The 22,289-nt window shown below is 41.4% G+C and overlaps 1 protein-coding gene across 1 annotated transcript in view; it reads right to left on the bottom strand.

Moving 5' to 3' along the window:
• The window catches only part of LOC128636567 (major histocompatibility complex class I-related gene protein-like), an 86,833-nt gene that overhangs the window by 5,981 nt on the left and 58,563 nt on the right, over positions 1 to 22,289 (bottom strand). Inside the window, exons 5-6 of the mRNA XM_053689561.1 lie at positions 20,817 to 21,010; positions 20,510 to 20,707 (exon numbers count right to left, since the gene is read on the bottom strand). Of these exons, the coding sequence (XP_053545536.1) occupies positions 20,510 to 20,707; positions 20,817 to 21,010 (392 nt within the window). The remainder of the gene's footprint in view (positions 1 to 20,509; positions 20,708 to 20,816; positions 21,011 to 22,289) is intronic.

Raw genomic sequence — 22,289 nt, 5'->3', positions numbered from 1 at the left:
GCTTGACTCAAACCTTCTTCTGGCCAGGCATTACAGTGGATATCAAGGAATACTGTAAATCCTGTGAGGTTTGCCAGAAGGTAGGAAAGATGGGAGACCATACGAAATCCCCCCTCCATCCTCTGCCCATTTTTGATGAACCCTTTAGCCGAGTGGCAGTAGACATTGTCAGTCCATTAGAATGGCCCAGCCCCTCAGGGAAGAGATACATCCTTACAGTGGTAGACTATGCCACCCAATACCCAGAGGCAATCCCCTTGGCCAATATCCAGGCGAAGACCATAGCAGTTGTGATGCTCCGGATATTCACTAGGGTAGGCTTCCCTTGTGGAGTAGTTTCAGATCAGTGAACACAGTTCACTGCGGAAATAACTCAATAAATCTGGAAATTGTGCGGGATTAAACCCCAGCACAGCACCCCTTACCATACCCAGATGAATGGGCTGTGTGAGGTTTAACAGGACCCTGAAGCCACTGCTTCAGACGTTCTCGGCCACTCACAAGGACAGGGAAAGATTCCTGCTGCACCTCCTCTTTGCATATCGAGAGGTGCCTCAGGAATCCACAGGCTTTTCCCCTTTTGAACTACTGTACTGTAAGAACCAACATGTAATGGAACTATATTAGATTTAGTACTTACAAACAGTGATATAGTATCTGAGGTGTCTGTGGGTGAGAACTTAGGCTCTAGTGATCATCAATCTGTATGGTTTAATATTCAGGCAAAGGTACTGAGCAACCATAGTAAAACAAAAGTCTTAGGCCTAGATTTGGAGTTCGGCGGTAGCCGTCAAAACCAGCGTTAGAGGCTCCTAACGCTGGTTTTGGCCGCCCGCTGGTATTTGGAGTCAGTGATTAAAGGGTCTAACGCTCACTTTACAGCCGCGACTTTTCCATACCGCAGATCCCCCTACGCCATTTGCGTAGCCTATCTTTTCAATGGGATCTTTCTAACGCCGGTATTTAGAGTCGTTTCTGAAGTGAGCGTTAGAGCTCTAACGACAAAATTCCAGCCGCCTGAAAATAGCAGGAGTTAAGAGCTTTCTGGCTAACGCCGGTTCATAAAGCTCTTAACTACTGTACCCTAAAGTACACTAACACCCATAAACTACCTATGTACCTCTAAACCGAGCTCCCCCCACATCGCCGCCACTCGATTAAAATTTTTAACCCCTAATCTGCCGACCGCCACCTACGTTATACTTATGTACCCCTAATCTGCTGCCCCTAACCCCGCCGACCCCTATATTATATTTATTAACCCCTAATCTGCCCCCCACAACATCGCCGCCAGCTACTTAAAATAATTAACCCCTAATCTTCCGACCGCAAAGCGCCGCCACCTACGTTATCCCTATGTACCCCTAATCTGCTACCCCTAACACCGCCGACCCCTATATTATATTTATTAACCCCTAATCTGCCCCCCTCAACGTCGCCGACACCTGCCTACACTTATTAACCCCTAATCTGCCGAGCGGACCTGAGCGCTACTATAATAAAGTTATTAACCCCTAATCCGCCTCACTAACCCTATCATAAATAGTATTAACCCCTAATCTGCCCTCCCTAACATCGCCGACACCTACTTTCAATTATTAACCCCTAAACTTCCGATCGGAGCTCACCGCTATTCTAATAAATGTATTAACCCCTAAAGCTAAGTCTAACCCTAACACTAACACCCCCCTAACTTAAATATAATTTACATCTAACGAAATAAATTAACTCTTATTAAATAAATTAATCCTATTTAAAGCTAAATACTTACCTGTAAAATAAACCCTAATATAGCTACAATATAAATTATAATTATATTATAGCTATTTTAGGATTAATATTTATTTTACAGGCAACTTTGTATTTATTTTAACCAGGTACAATAGCTATTAAATAGTTAAGAACTATTTAATAGCTACCTAGTTAAAATAATAACAAATTTACCTGTAAAATAAATCCTAACCTAAGTTACAAATAAACCTAACACTACCCTATCAATAAAATAATTAAATAAACTACCTACAATTACCTACAATTAACCTAACACTACACTATCAATAAATTAATTAAACACAATTGCTACAAATAAATACAATTAAATAAACTAGCTAAAGTACAAAAATAAAAAAGAACTAAGTTACAGAAAATAAAAAAATATTTACAAACATAAGAAAAATATTACAACAATTTTAAACTAATTACACCTACTCTAAGCCCCCTAATAAAATAACAAAGCCCCCCAAAATAAAAAATTCCCTACCCTATTCTAAATTAAAAAAGTTACAAGCTCTTTTACCTTACCAGCCCTGAACAGGGCCCTTTGCGGGGCATGCCCCAAGAAGTTCAGCTCTTTTGCCTGTAAAAAAAAACATACAATACCCCCCCCCCCAACATTACAACCCACCACCCACATACCCCTAATCTAACCCAAACCCCCCTTAAATAAACCTAACACTAATCCCCTGAAGATCTTCCTACCTTGTCTTCACCATCCAGGTATCACCGATCCGTCCTGGCTCCAAGATCTTCATCCAACCCAAGCGGGGGTTGGCGATCCATAATCCGGTGCTGAAGAGGTCCAGAAGAGGCTCCAAAGTCTTCCTCCTATCCGGCAAGAAGAGGACATCCGGACCGGCAAACATCTTCTCCAAGCGGCATCTTCGATCTTCTTCCATCCGGAGCGAAGCGGCAGGATCCTGAAGACCTCCAGCGCGGAACATCCATCCGGACCGACGACTGAACGACGAATGACTGTTCCTTTAAGGGACGTCATCCAAGATGGCGTCCCTCGAATTCCGATTGGCTGATAGGATTCTATCAGCCAATCGGAATTAAGGTAGGAATTTTCTGATTGGCTGATGGAATCAGCCAATCAGAATCTAGTTCAATCCGATTGGCCGATCCAATCAGCCAATCAGATTGAGCTCGCATTCTATTGGCTGATCGGAACAGCCAATAGAATGCGAGCTCAATCTGATTGGCTGATTGGATCAGCCAATCGGATTGAACTTGATTCTGATTGGCTGATTCCATCAGCCAATCAGAAAATTCCTACCTTAATTCCGATTGGCTGATAGAATCCTATCAGCCAATCGGAATTCGAGGGACGCCATCTTGGATGACGTCCCTTAAAGGAACAGTCATTCGTCGTTCAGTCGTCGGTCCGGATGGATGTTCCGCGCTGGAGGTCTTCAGGATCCTGCCGCTTCGCTCCGGATGGAAGAAGATCGAAGATGCCGCTTGGAGAAGATGTTTGCCGGTCCGGATGTCCTCTTCTTGCCGGATAGGAGGAAGACTTTGGAGCCTCTTCTGGACCTCTTCAGCACCGGATTATGGATCGCCAACCCCCGCTTGGGTTGGATGAAGATCTTGGAGCCAGGACGGATCGGTGATACCTGGATGGTGAAGACAAGGTAGGAAGATCTTCAGGGGATTAGTGTTAGGTTTATTTAAGGGGGGTTTGGGTTAGATTAGGGGGATGTGGGTGGTGGGTTGTAATGTTGGGGGGGGGGGTATTGTATGTTTTTTTTACAGGCAAAAGAGCTGAACTTCTTGGGGCATGCCCCGCAAAGGGCCCTGTTCAGGGCTGGTAAGGTAAAAGAGCTTGTAACTTTTTTAATTTAGAATAGGGTAGGGAATTTTTTATTTTGGGGGGCTTTGTTATTTTATTAGGGGGCTTAGAGTAGGTGTAATTAGTTTAAAATTGTTGTAATATTTTTCTTATGTTTGTAAATATTTTTTTATTTTCTGTAACTTAGTTCTTTTTTATTTTTGTACTTTAGCTAGTTTATTTAATTGTATTTATTTGTAGCAATTGTGTTTAATTAATTTATTGATAGTGTAGTGTTAGGTTAATTGTAGGTAATTGTAGGTAGTTTATTTAATTATTTTATTGATAGGGTAGTGTTAGGTTTATTTGTAACTTAGGTTAGGATTTATTTTACAGGTAAATTTGTTATTATTTTAACTAGGTAGCTATTAAATAGTTCTTAACTATTTAATAGCTATTGTACCTGGTTAAAATAAATACAAAGTTGCCTGTAAAATAAATATTAATCCTAAAATAGCTATAATATAATTATAATTTATATTGTAGCTATATTAGGGTTTATTTTACAGGTAAGTATTTAGCTTTAAATAGGAATAATTTATTTAATAAGAGTTAATTTATTTCGTTAGATGTAAATTATATTTAAGTTAGGGGGGTGTTAGTGTTAGGGTTAGACTTAGCTTTAGGGGTTAATACATTTATTAGAATAGCGGTGAGCTCCGATCGGAAGATTAGGGGTTAATAATTGAAGGTAGGTGTCGGCGATGTTAGGGAGGGCAGATTAGGGGTTAATACTATTTATGATAGGGTTAGTGAGGCGGATTAGGGGTTAATAACTTTATTATAGTAGCGCTCAGGTCCGCTCGGCAGATTAGGGGTTAATAAGTGTAGGTAGGTGTCGGCGACGTTGTGGGGGGCAGATTAGGGGTTAATAAATATAACATAGGGGTCGGCGATGTTAGGGCAGCAGATTAGGGGTACATAGGGATAACGTAGGTTGCGGCGGTTTACGGAGCGGCAGATTAGGGGTTAAAAGTGTAATGCAGGGGTCAGCGATAGCGGGGGCGGCATATTAGGGGTTAATAAGTGTAAGGCTAGGGGTGTTTAGACTCGGGGTTCATGTTAGAGTGTTAGGTGCAGACGTAGGAAGTGTTTCCCCATAGGAAACAATGGGGCTGTGTTAGGAGCTGAACGCTGCTTTTTTGCAGGTGTTAGGTTTTTTTTCAGCTCAAACAGTCCCATTGTTTCCTATGGGAGAATCGTGCACGAGCACGTTTTTGAGGCTGGCCGCGTCCGTAAGCAACTCTGGTATCGAGAGTTGCATTTGCGGTAAAAATGCTCTACGCTCCTTTTTTGGAGCCTAACGCAGCATTTGTTTTAACTCTCGATACCAGAGTTAAATTTATGGTGCGGCCAGAAAAAAGCCCGCGGAGCGTTAACAGCCCTTTTACCGCCAAACTCCAAATCTAGGCCTATATTAGTCAAAATTGCAAAAGAAAAACAGATACCTCACAACAGCACTCTTTGTCTAATAAAGAAATATTTATTGATATAGTTAATTATCCTATACCAACCCTACTGTGCACAGTTTACAATTATCTAATGTAGCCTATGGCAATAGAACAACAAACATATTTCATACTTAATGCACTTAAGATAAATGCACTTAAATGCACTTACTTCTTTAAATCTGCTTATTATAATTTAACTGTAGTGACTATGCATATAACTTATCTTACCAATAACCTTGTATACTTTACAAAATAAACCAATCGATATCCGGTTTCCAATGTTTCTCAACAGATTCAATTTCACCTCAGAATTTCAAAATTGGGGATATTGCATATGGAGTCCAAGAGTAGGTGTGTGCTTTAATAATAACCACAGTAGTTATTCCTTCAGGATTAGCCAGCAGCCTCCTTCTCAGTCTCTATGCTTGGGGTTAAATCATCTGATTTCACCCCTCCCCTTTTTTGATCATTATCTATCATTGGTGAGTATTGGAAACGCCCCACGGAAACCTTGTCTCGGATTGGTTCTTTGCAACTGAACATGGATTGGTTAATTTGGGAATGTATGTGGTCAAGGAAATGTATCCTTGCAACATCCAATCATCTCATGGCTGCAATTCTCGCATCATAACACTGGGTGGCAGCAGACAGCACAGCACAGCAATACATGCAATATTTCTAGACAGTAAAAAAAAAAATATTTCTTTAAACTATGTAATAACTGCCATAATTTCTCTCCCAATATTAATTATAGATGGAGCAGCATCAGATCAATTCCCTGATCGTTTTGATATGAAACATCATTTTTTTTTTTTTAATATTACATTATATTAAAAGAATTATGCTGCTAATTATTTTGAAATTAATGGCATTTAAACATCTGTCATATATGTATTTACACAATTTCAGCCTATTTCACATTTCCAATAGTTCTGCCTGCATGCATTCCTCTATGATCCATCTGAAAAATAGAAAATTTATGTTATATATATGCACTTCAAATATGGGATTATTAAAATGGTTATTTAATCTATACTAATTCTGAATTTATTTCCTATTTAAATATCCCATGCAGCAATTATCTATTTAATATAATGTGTTTAATTTCAATATATATTCATGTGTTTATATTTATTATCATATAAAAGACCGTCACATATCCATTAAAAATAGATATATATTCTTATATTGCTGAAGTGTATCCTACTTGCCTATAACATAGTTTTAAAATTTCATTGTGAGCCATGTGTTTTCTCTGTGTTATCCTCCCTAGACTCTTCATCTCTTATTCACCACATGGGGTCTTTTTGCATCTGAGAGTAATGCTGAAATTCTCACAAAACATGTCACTTTGGAAATGATATCACACCTTTCCAGCTTCAAAGACAAATGGTATCCTGAAATTGTTGTCAAAGTTTAACAAGCCAAATGTTTATTTCCCTCAATGGGGTGTTTTAGAATAATTTTACATACTAAATTGGGGAAGAGCTGAACAATGAGTTTGCACTTCCAATTAAGAGCAAATGTTGCCTTTTGAATAACCTTACCTGTTCAGTGGGGGTTTAATTACACATGATTGAAGTCAGTTTGTCTGACAGAAATGAATCATTTCTACTGACCAGTCAGATCTGAATAAATATAATTGTATTGCATATCCTTAAAATATATGATTAAAATATATATATTTATTAACCTTACATATACCTTGACAGGCCAGTCAGTTTAACCTCAATTGCAGGGAAATTAATGGAAACTCTTTTAAAGGAAAAACTTGTATCTTTCATTCAGACAAACAACTTAGAAGACAAATGACAGCATGGTTTCACTGCTGGAAGATCATGCCTGACTAACCTAATTGATTTCTTTGACCATGTAACTAAAATAATAGACCAGGGAGGAGCTGTAGATGTTGCATATATAGACTTCAGCAAAGCATTTTACACCGTCCCACACAACAAACTTATTCACAAAATGTATTGCCTTGGAATAGATGCTAAGATTGTTAAGTGGGTAGAATGCTGGCTTAAAGATAGATGACAGAGGGTTTCAACTAATAGAGTACATTCAAATGAGGCATCAGTTACTAGTTGTGTTCCCCAAGGGTCAGTTCTTGGGCCTGTTTTGTTTAACATGTTCATAAGTGATATTGGAAGTGGGCTTAAGGGGAAGGTTTGCTTGTTTGCTGATGATACAAAAATTTGTAACAGGGTAGATGTTCCAGGAGGAGTTGATCAAATGAACTGTGATATTAATAAACTAGAGGACTGGTCAAATAAATGGGATCTGAAATTTAATATTACCAAGAGCAAAATGATGCATATAGGATCCAAAAACCCAAAGGCCAATTATAGTCTCAATGGTACATTACTGACTGTAATTAAAGAAGAAAGGGATTTGGGAATTATTATTTCAGATGATTTAAAATTTGGTACACAATGCCGCAGTGCAGCCAGCAAGGCCAGTCAAATGCTTGGTTGCATTGGAAGAGGTTTTAGTAGCAGAAATAGCAAGGTTCTTATGCCACTTTACAGATCATTAATTAGATCAAATCTGGAATACTGTGTACAGTTCTGGAGACCATATCTTCAGAAAGATATAAATAAACTAGAAGCTGTCCAAAGGAGGGCTACTAAAATGGTACATGGTCTAAAATATAAAACGTACAAAGAAAGACTCTATGATCTAAATATGTATAGTTTAGAGGATAGAAGGGAAAGAGGTGACATGATAGAAACCTTCAAATATATGAAGGGACTTAATAATATAGAAGCTGAAAGCATTTTTCACAAAAAATAAATGCCAAAACAAGGGGTCACAATCTAAAGTTAGAGGGTAGCAGATTCAGGAGAAATTTGAGGAAGCATTTTTTACAGAAAGGGTGGTGGATTCATGGAAAAAACTTCCATTTGAGGTGGTAAACACAAAGACTTTAAAGGAATTTAAAAATGCCTGGGACATGCATAAGGCTATCCTAAGGAAAACGTAACATGTAATATGGGTAGACTTGATGGGCCTTTTTGGTTCTTATCTACCGTCAAATTCTATGTTTCTATGTTTATGTTTCTATGTATGGTCGAAAGGTTAGGGGCCCATTAGATTTGGTACGAGCCCACTGGGAGGGATCCACAGGAGGGAAAGAGCACTCTGTCATGAGGTACGTACTCCAGCTCAGGGACCGCCTGCAGGACCTGACTGCCCAGCTCCGTGAGAACCTTCAAGCCTCCCAGCACAAGCAGAAGCGATGGTATGATCGCAATGCCCATACCCGAACCCTGATAGTGGGACAGAAGGTCCTCACCCTGAAGCCTGTCAAAACAGACAAGCTACAGGCCTCTTGGCAAGGACTTTACCGGGTTGTGGAACAACTGAACAATACCACATACCTGGTAGCGAAGTGTTCAGATGAAAGGATCCGTCGGACCTTTCATGTGAACATGATGAAGGCATACATAGAAAGACCCCGAGATGTGGCCAGTATCTGTGCACTGGCAGTGGAGGACTCTGAAAGTCTTCCTATGCCGGAGCTTCCCAGACCTACTGACGCCCCCCAGTGGGTGGATGACATATCCCTAGAGGACCGGTTAGAGCCCGGTCAGAAAAAGCAGGTCCGGCGACTCCTGGAACATAGAAGTGACATGTTCTCTACTGTTCCTGGGTTTACCACCACAGCCATCCACCGGGTGGAGACCCCAGGACAGACCCCCCTGTGACAGGTGACCTACAGGGTCCCAGAGGCTGTCAGGGAAAGTATGCACCGGGAACTCTGGGGAATGTTGGACCTCTGTGTCATTTAACCATCCAACAGTCCCTGGGCCTCCCTGGTGGTGTTAGTGCCCAAGAAGGATGGAATTACCCGGTTCTGCGTTGACTACCATAGACTCAACGACAGAACCACCACTGACGCCAATCCCATGCCCAGAGTAGATGACCTGTTAGATCGAATTGCCCAAGGCCACTTCCTGACCACCCTTGACCTATGCATGGGTTATTGGCAAATCCCCCTCGACCCTGAATCCATCCCCAAGTCTGCCTTCATTAGTCCTTTTGGCTTATACCAGTTTAAGGTCATGCCGTTTGGAATGAAGAACGCCCCAGCCACTTTCCAAAGAATGGTAGACCGCCTGTTAGATGGCCTCCAGGACTATGCCTGTGCATATCTGGAGGACATCGCCATCTATAGCGAGACCTGGGAGGACCATCTGTTGCGTTCTTTTATGGCGTCATTTTAGATCGCCTTCAATCCACTGGCCTAACCTTGAAGCCAGATAAGTGCACCATTGGGAGCTCGGAAGTTCAGTATGTTATGAGCTGCTTATTATATTTTCATTATTTTATATGTTTAACCAAACTTTTCCTTTTCTTTTACTGAACTCTTCTCTGAAACTGCAGATATATTACTTCTGTATTTTCTAATAAGTGATGTATCTTTAACAACTTACTTTTAGCCTAATAAGTATGTATCAGTACATCTTAAAGTTATGGCTTCTCCCATACAAAGTTTTCTAAATATCTGAAACTCAAGGTAAAATCCAAGGCTTCTCTGTACAGTATCAACTTCTCAATCCAATTAGCCAACTAGCCTCTGGTCACATTCCAAGAAAACATATCTCCCAAATTTTAACATAGAGGACCTGTTTTTTTTCCCCTTTCCTAGTAACCACTAATCACGTGAGATTTATTGGCCAATCATTATCAGCCAATTAGCACTCTGCTTTGTAAGGAGCTGTAATGGTATAAAATGCATGTATATGAAAATGTGTTAGTCTTGCGTTGCTGTGTTTTTGTGCTGGGACACTGTTGCAACAGTTTAATAAAGATGACCTCTCCTGAGGTGAGCCCTTGTTTGATAAATATCTGGTCTGGACCTCTTTATTACTGCACCTGAGACGAGCTCACTCACGACAGGAACTTGGCGACTCTGGTGGGATGTGCTTCAGGTCGACCTTTCCGTGCCTCCCTGGCTGTGTACCAACATCTGCGCGCACCCATCTGATTCAGGTCTATAGCTTACCTGTGGGAGGTTTTGTCTTGTTGGCCAGGGAGTCCCGGGGGGCGATAAGGGAGTACGTCCTGAGGAACAGACCACAAACGGACACAATCTACCCCTTGGACCAGTCTGAGTGTCTTCTTGTCTTTTGTGTTCATGTACGTGTAATATATGTTGTGGGTCTTTTACCCTGTTTTTGTTTTATATACTGGATCACTATTAAATTCAGTGGGACATCTGTCTGGCAGTTAAACACCATTAGGGTGCCAGCCCACTATAAAATAAAGTTTCAGGTGGTAGGGATTTTACAGAGGCAGAAATAGTGATCCAAGACATATTGTGACTTGAGACTATAGTGCTAATCTCTCCCGCTAAGCAGGGACGTTGAGGTAGTGTCCGTCCGGTAACTGCAGGGACTTGACTGGACTATAGTGCTAATCTCTCCCGCTAAGCAGCGACGTTAAGGAAATGTCCGTCCGAAAACTGCAGGGACTTGATTAGGGATTAAGGTGAGGTGTGGATTTTGAGGAGTTAAAGTGCCCCTGTTTTTGGTTGAATTTTTGTAGACTGGGCACTTTGTCATCAAAATTTACATTCACTTTAAGGAACAGGGATATAATAATGGGATCCCGGCTGTCTAAAGTAGACAAAGACTCTCCCCTTGCTAAAGTATATGCAAATTAGGGAAAACTCAGTACTGCTTGGTTATAAAAAAATTAGACTTTATACTTTGTGCACAGAGCTCTGAGTTTCCTATACCCTCAGCCTTGATCCTGAATTAAGGTGGCCGAGATTTGGGTCCTTTGAGCTCTCTAAATTAATTGCCCTCCGCAATCTTCTGGTTGATATATGCCCTGACCAGATGGACTACTATTATCTGTTTGAGAATAGTAGGGTTGCGGACGTCAAAACCCAAATGAAAATGTGTTTTCTGTATTACTAAAAGTTTCATGTATGTTAACATTGCTTTAGAATAAATGCTGGGAGTGAAATATTTGAGGTATGCGAGTTGATATGAATTCTGTGTACGATCGCTGCAAAAGAAAGCTGGCCTTGATGTTTGATGCAGGCTGGAGCTGTGTGTGTGTATCAGGGATTCTTAGCTAAGAAATTTGATGACGTAAGGATTTGCTTGTTATTGCTGTAACTTGGTTTTAAAGTCATATGTATGTTCTTAATTTTGTGTGCCAATAATAGCATTTTTTTTTAGTTTTAAGTGATATTTATTTTATGTATGGGCTGATAAGAGATTTAAAGTGTTTCCATCTGTTTGAGGCATATAAAATATATGCAAGTGCAGTAACTAAGGACTTTGAAATTGCGATGGTGTGTGTCATTTTTGTCACGCTCTAGTAAATATGAGAGTTTTTCTTGTATATGATTAATGGGTTAAGTATATTTGTGGAAAGATAATAAGGTAAAAAAACGTGTCTTGTTTGCCATTGGAGTTCTGCTTCTTTGCTGTATTATGGACTGTGTGTCATTAGATGTATATAAAGTATTTGGGTCTGTTTCTTTTGCAATAAATATTTAAGTATATGCAGGTTGTGATGCAGTTGGGAGGTGGAGTTTTAATGGTAAATAAGACAATAAGGTTGAATATGTAATATACATGATAAATGGTCAGACCTTATGGGGACAGTACACTGTAAAATTGTTTTTATATTAATGTATTTTCAATGACTTGTTATGCAAGCTGCATAGTATTAAATATAGGAGAAATTGCATTTGCAAGTTTATTTGTATATATATGAAGTAGCTGGTTTTATGCTTTCAAAACACAGTTGATTGCAATGGGTTGAATTTTAGATAATAAGAATATCTCATTATCTTAGATTTGTCTGTAAAATCACAGCTCAGTGCTTAGACAGAGCAATGGAAAATTGTCATTTTTATTACTTAAAGGACCAGTTCACTCATGGGAAAGGGGTTCATGAGTAGCAATAACACTGGATTAACAAGAAAAGAAGATAATACACAAAATGTAAAATATATTATTTTTTTTACATTTTTTATCTTCTTCTTTGCAGTTCAGCTAAATGTCCCTGGAATGCCCTGATAAAAGGGCATTGCTGCAATGCTCTATTACCCCACCCCATGGCCAATCAAAGTGCTTTAGTAAATGATATGCTAAAGGCAGTAAACCTCCAATGTGCACACACAATCAGCAGCTAACAAAATAAATTTAAATATCACTCCCCACACTTTACATTTAAAGGGACACCAAGGTTTTATAACATTTTCATGATTCAGATACAGCATGTAATTTTAAACAACTTTCCAATTTACTTCCATTAAAAATAATGTGCAGTCTTTTATATTTACATTTTTTTTTTAGTCACCAGCTCCTACTGAGCATGTGCAAGAACTCAGACTATACGTATATGCATTTGTGATTGGCTGATTGCTATCACATAGTACAGGGGGAGTGGAAATATACATAACTTAGAAATGTGTTAGAAAAGAATCTACTACTCATTTGAAATTCAGACTAAATGCTATTGTATTGTCTTGTTATCTTGCATTTGTTGATTATGCAAATCTGCTGTGTTTACTGGTCCTGTCTCTGGGAGCATAATAATTGCATAAGACCTGGATGATTTTCTATATTTTTACTTTAGTTTGTTTTACAATAGTTTGCTTACATAATCACCTTGTGCAGACCTTTCCTTGTATATATATATACACAGTATAATATAAAATCCGTGAGACTAGCAGAGTTACATTTGCTTTCCAGCTGATTGAGGCTTCATGCCGATGTGGATTTGACTTCTGAGTTGAATACATACAGGTCTGTGTAAAAGTCTATTCTAATACAGGAGTGGAATTGCATGTTGCAAACGTTTTCTTTTTCTCTTCAAATAAGTTGCAAACTGAGAGATATCACTGACCTGAAAGTATTCAGGCTCTAAAAAAAAAACTGCTCACTGCTCAACACCGAGTCAGGGGGTGGAGCAAGTGCTATGCACAGAAGGCAGGAAAAAAAAATATTTAAAGGGGTATAGGCAAACTGATATAAAATCTGAGATTTAAAAAAAAAAATATTTACAGAGAAAGAAAATAAGGTTTATTGTATGCTCAGCACTAGTATATTTAACTATGTCAAGCAGTTTCAATTAAAAATTATTCTTAATTTGGGTAAACTGTCCCTTTAACTATCCTGCACCCCTGTGAGTGTGGTTTCTTATTACTGGCTTGTTTACTTAGGCTGATTGATAGATGAGACTCCAGTATAAAACTTTTACTATAGGTGGGTATACCACAGACTAAATCAGCTATTTCAAATGCCAAAATAGAGGATAGGAGCTTGTACAGGGACATTCTTTACACATTTATGTGCCACACGCAGTACACCTCTTACTCAGTCAGACAAATACACAACATTTTTTTAAACCAATGTCTCACTAGGTATGAGACATTGCTTCTTGTACCTTCTAATATCACTATCATCCACTGTACCTCTCTCAACCCAGCAACTTTGTTACCTCTGCCTGATGATGGTACCCCACACTATGACTGTTTATCTGTATCTCTCTTTTCCTCCAAACCAAGGGATGACCTCTCTGATGTGCCTCTACCTAGCCTGGATTGGACACTGTTCTGTGATGGAAATTTGAGGATGGTGAATGTTTCTGGTGTAGTCATGACAGATTCTGTTATAGAGGCCGAGCCCCTCCCATCTCACTACAGTGCCCAAGCGGCTGAGCTACATGCACTCACACTTGCTTGTCAGCTCTCAAAGGACAGGTCAGTAAACTTTTACACTGATAGTAAATATGCTTTAGGGATTGTATATGCCACTGGTCAATTATGGAAATTAAGGGGTTTTCTAACTTCTGCTGGTACCCAAATTGCCAATGCACCACAAATTTCTGCACTCCTTGACTCAATCCATTTACCCACTTCCATCTCTGTCATGCATTGCAAAGCACACACCCACTCACAGGAACCCATTTCACTTGGTAATAGTTATGCTAATCAAATTGCTTAGCATGCAGCTTCTCTGCCATTTATCCTTCTCTCACCCCCACTCACAAACCTCACCCTTTTGACACTACATTGTCTTCTCTTTACACTTCTCTTCCTAAACAAACTGTTCACCTCTGGACTATTCTTGGTGTTACCTGTGACTCTTTTGGTATCTGGTCCACTCCAGATGGATGCCCTGCTCTACCTCAACCACACCTCTCTCTTATGCTATCCTTTCTGCATAACCAAACACACTGAGGTACCACACAACTTGCTGAAACCCTTAACAGACAGTGGTTTGCCCCCCCCATCAAGCTGCAAAATGGGTTCTATTGAATTGTGAGACGTGCTCAATTCAATCCAAGGGGGGAACCTAAAGGCCCACCAGGCGGATGCCCATGGGCATTTCAAACTTTTGAATGTTTACAAATTGACTTTTCTGACATACCTCCCTGTAGGGGTTTCAAACATTTACTTGTGATAGTGGACCAACTTACTGGATGGGTCGAGGCCTTTCCTACAAGAACTGTGAAAGTCCAAGAAGTTGCCAAGTGAATGCTAAAAGAACTCATACCTAGGTTTGGCCTCCCAGAGTAATTGAATCTAACAGAGGAACACATTTCACAAGTAATATTATTCAGCAACTGACATTAGCCTTAGGCTTTACTTGGCATCTCCATACCCCTTGGCATCCAGAAAGATCAGGCCAAGTGGAAAGAAAGAACCAGACCCAAAAACAGACTATTGCTAAAATTTGTTCTCAAGCAAGCCTTAAATGGGTAGATGCTTTTTGCCCCTGGCACTGTTTGGAACTCGCACAAACCATAGGGGGACCCTCAAGCTCTCACCATATGAACTGTTGTTTGGTAGGCCACCTCCTTTGTATAGTGCCAACACCTTACACCTGCCTGACCTTGCAGTAGGTGATGTATAATTAAAGGGACAGTCTAGGCCAAAATAAACTTTCATGATTCAGATAGAGCATGTAATTTTAAACAATTTTCCAATTTACTTTTATCACCAATTTTGTTTTGTTCTATTGGTATTCTTAGTTGAAAGCTTAACCTAGGAGGTTCATATGCTAATTTCTTAGACCTTGAAGCCCACCTCTTTCAGATTGCATTTTAACAGTTTCTCACCACTAGAGGGTGTTAGTTCATGTATTTCATATAGATAACACTGTGCTCGTGCACGAGAAGTTATCTGGGAGCAGGCACTGATTGGCTAGACTGCAAGTCTGTCAAAAGAACTGAAAAAGGGGCAGTTTGCAGAGGCTTAGATACAAGATAATCACAGAGGTTAAACGTATATTATTATAACTGTGTTGGTTATGCAAAACTGGGAAATGGGTAATAAAGGGATTATCTATCTTTTAAAACAATAAAAATTCTGGTGTAGACTGTCCCTTTAACTGCCTATCTTTTGCAACTGCAAAAGCAATTACATTCTCTCCACAGACATGCCTCTCTCTCTCAGCCCTTACCATTGGATGTGACTGCACACCCCTTCCAGTCAGGTGACTTCATTTTAGTCCAGACCTATAAAAAAAAAGCCACTGCAGCCTCTCTGGAAAGGTCCCTTCCTGGTTTTGCTGACTACTCCAACAGCTATCAAAGTTGCTGAGGTCGACTCTTGGATCCACTACTCCAGGTGTAAAAGATACAGCCCAGACAAAGAAGCAGCCTGCAACAAGCCAAAGAAAGAAGAAGCTGGGGTAACCAAGACCCCTGACGACGATTGGTTAATTCAGACCCTTCCGGGTTTGAAACTCAGACTAACCAGAAATAGTGAAATCTCACTAGCTGAATGAGTGAAACTGAAAGATCTGTATTTCTAACTCTTATTTTCATTGTCTCACTACTCTGTTGATATCTTGAGTAACATCCCTCAATATGTCTCCTTTGTTTTGTGTCACACTTTTGACCATGCTCTCTTACTCTATTTCCCAATATGTGTCTCCTGGTCAGTGTGTTTGTCCTAACCCCTTTACTAAATAATCTTGTTCTGGTAACCTTGTATCTGTGGCAGTTTTCCCTCCCACTACTAGCTGCCCTCAACAAGTAATTATACTCAAAGTTCGTATTTAAAGGTCCTAAGGGGTTTGTTATCCAGTCTATTTGCATAGCCCCACTAGTGAATGTGGTTTGAAAATTATGAAGTGGGTAGCTGAGAAACTAAAGTCACCCCTTCTTGCTTGACGTTCCCCTGTAACTACTTCTGCCACAACCCCTATTTACCCCCATGATTCTTTCCCCCATAATGATAATTTACCTAATGCCCAATTGTCCACAGAGAACTATTCTTTAGGTGAATGGGGACTAAACTCACACGTTGTCCTACTCCAAACTATAGCCAATCACACCGAGGGCAATTGTTATATTTGTGCTCGCATTCCCACTCATCATAAGGGGGGTATTCCTCTTATGGGTATTAATGTTGATTTGTTTACCTTTGATTTGTCTACTTTTATTCCTCCAGGTACACCATTGTTCAACCTATCAGGTAAATTTATCTCTTTGGGAGGCACCTCATATGGTACTATCTGCAGGGAAATTGGCCAAGGTACGGTGCGGTTGGGTGCCTCCCTATGTGAGTATGTAATCTCCAGTAATGGCACTCATTTCTGGCTGGTAAATTCCTCTGGTATGGTCCTAACTGTGAATTATAATCTCACTGCACTTTTTTGTTTCCTCCAGGGCCCCAATTGTACTTTTGTTTCCCCATCCCTTGTACAATCTTTCCTCAGCAGACCACCCCCTGGGTTGTATTGGATATGTGGACAGACAGCGGTGTCAGTCCTCCCTGGTAACTATACAGCCATCTGCTTCCTGGGTGTGGTAACCCCAGCCATCCGTGTTGTCCCCACGCTGCCCTTGGGCCCAATTCACAATAAACATGAATCTGGAAGCTCGCTGCTCCCCCTTGTCCAACAGTATGCTGGAGATTCAACTGGTCGAGCTATCCTCCCGGCCGTTGGTGTCTACCTGAATCATCAGGACATCATCATGTTATCTGTGATACTACAGACCTTCATGAATGAGAGTGCAGGAGTTGTTCAGAGTGTGGCCCAAGAGTTGAAACAGCTTAGACAACTAGCATTGCAGAATAGGATGGCCCTTGATTAACTCCTGGCATCCCAAGGAGGGGAGGGGGGGTGTAGTCTTGTGAGCAAAGAATGTTGTACCTATGTTACTGATCAATCACTTAATTTGAGTCACCATCTCACAGTTATTAGGTCCCTATCCCAGGATGTCCAAGATGTGATTGATGACAAATTTGGCCTTGGCGGTATTTTTAACCATCTCTTTGATTGACTACCCAATTTGGGATGGTTACACTCCCTTTTTCTGTATGGCATTGTTATTATAGTATGCCTTATACTGATGTGTTGCTGTATACAATGTGTACCTGGTCTAATCTCTACATGCAAGAATGTTTTCACTGTGTTTCATTCTTCTCCCAAATACTTGTTTGCCTCTATCCGTTTTGAATCTCCCCACCATGTTGAGGTCTCTCTTGACCCTGATTTCTTCTGAGTTCACCTACTTCTCTCCTACTCTATGTCTCTTTTGACCTCTTGATCTTACAATGTTATTGCCTACCCACCAGCTGTGCCCTAAAATTCCCTGTCTTATCCCTATGCAGGATGCACTACGTCCCTAGGATCGTCTAGAACTTTCCTACATTGGGAAACTGGCCACGGAGAGACCATGGACCATCATCTACCTTGATGGCCACCCCGGTCGTAGCCTGTATACTCATAACCCACTCCTTTTTCCCTCCCTGGTGGTTTCTATTTCTTCATTGTCTTTCTGTATTGTTTTATTTTGCTTTCATATTGCATTACCTTATACTTACACTCTCTATATTTCCTTCACAGGTGCAGAATTCCTTCACCTCCCAAACATGCCATGATACTGCCTGACAACCCACTATTCGCCATCAACTCTGCAAGAATGATGGGGATTGTTAATAAATCTGGGAGGGGATGTTTCTGCACTATGTCATGCCACACACACATATACAGCATAGGAATGTTTAGGTAGTTGTCTACTCCACCTGATGGCGACTAGCGTCCGGTAATAGCGGAATTGCCTACTACCTAATAACTTCACTCCTACCTTGTTTTTGCTTACCCTCTTGTAATCCTGTGAACCATCTTGGACGCGAGCACCCATGTCCTAATAGCATTGTGATTGTCAAACCGCCATGAGTCACATTTACTTTTTGTGATCGCGGCACTTTGACGTTTGCGATCAAAGGGGGGAATGTTATGAGCTGCTTATTATATTTTCATTATTTTATATGTTTAACCAAACTTTTCCTTTTCTTTTACTGAACTCTTCTCTGAAACTGCAGATATATTACTTCTGTATTTTCTAATAAGTGATGTATCTTTAACAACTTACTTTTAGCCTAATAAGTATGTATCAGTACATCTTAAAGTTATGGTTTCTCCCATACAAAGTTTTCTAAATATCTGAAACTCAAGGTAAAATCCAAGGCTTCTCTGTACAGTATCAACTTCTCAATCCAATTAGCCAACTAGCCTCTGGTCACATTCCAAGAAAACATATCTCCCAAATTTTAACATAGAGGACCTGTTTTTTTTTTTTTCCCCTTTCCTAGTAACCACTAATCACGTGAGATTTATTGGCCAATCATTATCAGCCAATTAGCACTCTGCTTTGTAAGGAACTGTAATAGTATAAAAATGCATGTATATGAAAATGTGTTAGTCTTGCGTTGCTGTGTTTTTGTGCTGGGACAATGTTGCAACAGTGTAACAAAGATGACCTCTCCTGAGGTGAGCCCTTGTTTGATAAATATCTGGTCTGGACCTCTATATTACTGCACCTGAGACGAGCTCACTCACGACCAAGTACTTGGGCCACCATGTCAGCTGCGGTAAGCAAGGTAGAGGCAGTGGCTAACTGGCCCACCCCCAGGACCAAAACCCAAGTCCTTGCCTTTCTGGGTACTGCAGGCTACTACCGGAGGTTTGTCCCCAATTACAGTACCCTCGCCAAACCCCTGACTGACCTGACAACGACTTCCCCGACAGGTCCTTTGGTCCCCCGAGTGTGAAAAAGCCTTCCAGAGTATTAAGTCAGCTTTAAACTCTGCTTCAGTACTGGCTGCTCCTAACCTAGCCAAACGCTTTTCTGTCCACACAGATGCCTCTATGTTTGGGTTGGGGGCCATACTAAGCCAGGCGGACGAGGAAGAAGGACAGGATCACCCCGTTGCCTACATCAGTCAAAAACTGCTACCACGGGAAGTAGGCTACGTGGCGGTCAAGAAAGAGTGTCTGGCGCTGGTAGGGGCTTTGAAGAAGTTGCAGCCCTACCTATATGGAAGACCCTTCACCATCCTCACTGACCATAATCCCCTTGTATGGCTCAACTGAGTTTCCGGGGAAAACGGAAGAATGTTGAGGTGAAGCCTAGCCCTGCAGCCATTCAACTTTGACATTCAGTACCATCCAGGAAAAAGCAATGGGAACGCTGACGGACTTTCCCGGCGGACTGAAGTGGCATAAATTCTTTGGACATCCCCAGGCCAACTCGTATGTGGATCTAGCCAGGTCTGCCGAACTGGAGGGGGGGAGTTGTCACGGATACTGGGCTGCCGGGATTGATCCCTTACCCCCCTATGGCCTCACCCCTGCTGTCTCTCAGTGGTTTTGGGCTCCTCAGAGCAACCGTGATTCCCCAGACCCTCTGTTCCCGTTGTTTTGCCTATGGAATGTCATCTTGGAAGAGCTGGTCGCTGACTGCCACTTTCCCCTTCGGCTGGCCAGGCCCTTGGAACTACCGGTCGGCCGCATCATCCAGGATTATTGGTGCCCTTTGACCCAGGTCACTCCAGTGGCCCTTTGTCCCAGAGCTCCGCTCTTCTGGGGTTTGCTGTCTTTCAGGGTGGGCCAGAGGTGGGGTGATTGCCTGAAGGGAGCTCCCTTGGGAACCAGGGGTTCCGGTTCCCCCTATTCTCCCTGGACTTCCAGGTGGACATTTAAACCAGCATAACTCCGGTCCCCAGCCACTGTAGATTTTGGGGACTGAGAGCTTTAAAATGACACCCTGGAAGTGCCGCCGCAGCTCCCCCGGGATCACCCTGAAAACCGCCACCCCTGGGTACTGGGAATCTGTAGGTTGCTATGGCCGGCGCTAGCCTGTCTGGAGGGGCGGGAATGGTGGGAAAACTGTGGCATTGTCTCATGTCTTATTACGATGAGTTGTATGTATAAAAGATGTGTGTCCCAATAAAGTCAGTTCTTATTTCACCTGAATGATAGTCTGTCTAGTCATTTAGGTGGGTTCCTGCTAGAGTCACTTTCCTGGGCTACATAGCAGCTTGTTCCAGGCAGTGGAAGGACCCCTTTGGTGGAGCTACCCAGTCGGGGTAGCCGGGGATCACAAGGTAGGCAATCTACAGATCAATAGAGGTCATGAACTGCCCTTCGTTTACTAAGGGAAAAATAGACCTTACTGTCTCCATCTCAAACGAGGTGACAGTCAGAAAAGTTGCTAAATCACTGTAGGTCCAGAAAAGGACGGAAGGTTCCTTTCCCCTTCTAGGACCAAAAGAAGGTTTGTCCAACCTCTCTCTGCAATAGGAAGTGGGACAATGAGTCCTAGGGAGGACATATCCCACACACAACCCAGAAAGGAATCCCTTCTTTATGGTCTAGGAGACAGACTTGAGAAAAGCAAACCCTGATCTATGACCTGCGGAAACTTTGGATACTGCATATACCTGAACCAAGCAAATGAAAGGAGCGTAGATTGCCCCCTACGCCATCCAGGAAAGGATTGGGGGCCATGCCTCCGTGCCGACTTGGAATCGGTGGGCTTCTTGCCCTGCTTGGACTTAATCCGGGATTGAGCCAGCTTCCCAGAACTCTTGGGTTGCTCTGGCCTAGCGGAAATCTCTGACGCTGGGCCGAATTCCTCAGAAATGTTCTCTTCTCAAATGGAAAGAGGACTGTAACTGTAAAGGTAGAAGAACCAAATCAAATCCTTCCCATAAAGAGAAGGAAAGAGATTAAACTCAGAAGGCATGTCTGTCAGAGCGACTCACAGCCTGAGCAGAAAAAACCTTAAGCCCTAGATTTGGGCTAGTAATCTGCATAAATGTATAACAAAGAATTATAAACTGCAAGGCCATAATTCTATCTAGAACTTGACGAGGGATCACCTCGACACATTCGAGAAGGAAATGCATCAATAGGTAACCACTCCAGCAACTTCGGCAACAGACGCCATCAGTAAAAATAATCCCTTAAAATAAAACATCTTTTAAAAAAGTGTTTCCACCCTTAAATCCAGCAGCTCTAAATACAATGAATTATCTCCAAACGGGGAAAAAATACATTTGGCAATCGCACAATAGTGTCTGCCAGGTTGGATGTTGAAGAAAAACAACCCCTCTATTGAGCCCGGAATAGGGAAACCAGAAAGGTAGACTCAAGCTTGCCGTCTGATTAAGGATACAAAGGTTCGGCTGGCCTATCGAACCTAGGAACCTCCGATATTGTCAAAACTTCCTAGAGAAGAAAGCGTAGACTATCAACTCTAAATCTAAAAAGTGTATCCTCCATCGTCGAAGGATTAAAGGTAAGAGACTCCAACCCAGCCAGTTCATACTCTGGAGCCTCAGAGAGAACCGCATCCTCAGATAACTGATCGGGTATAACCAACAAAACTACATGATGCTCCTTGGGCAGGAGTGTAAGACTTAACCTTTCGCTTGCGCTTAGCAGTGCGAGGTAAATCAATAAAGGCCGCAGATGCCGCCATATGAAGGTTCACAGTAACGTCTGGTGTAAACAGGCCACCTCCCAATGGAGGATTAACAGTGCAAAGGGAAACTGCATGTGTATTACAAGATGATTGTAGGGTGTGCACCTCACGGGTCGAGGTGCCCTTAGAGATATCAAACATGACAACATTATATATGCAGGTATCACTCTCTGTAATAGAGGGAGTGCCCTTTAAGTTTTTTTTTTTTTTTTTTATCATCATTTTTTATTGAGGTGATAAACTTTAGTAACAAAACAAGAGATATGTCCAGACATAAATTGAAGTTAATAAAAGCAAATCATACAGTTCACATACATAAAATAAAGTTTAGCTAAAACATTAAGGCATAAGTATTACTATTGTGATGATTGCTGTGCCTAAAACACTGATATGCCATATACAGCACATACAAAAGAGAGCTTCAATTATACAATATAACAATCTCAACAATAAGAGAGAAGCATCTG

Source organism: Bombina bombina, chromosome 7 (assembly GCF_027579735.1).
Source record: "Bombina bombina isolate aBomBom1 chromosome 7, aBomBom1.pri, whole genome shotgun sequence".
Classification (NCBI taxonomy): Eukaryota; Metazoa; Chordata; class Amphibia; order Anura; family Bombinatoridae; genus Bombina; species Bombina bombina.
This window is presented reverse-complemented; position numbering and strand designations above follow the sequence as displayed.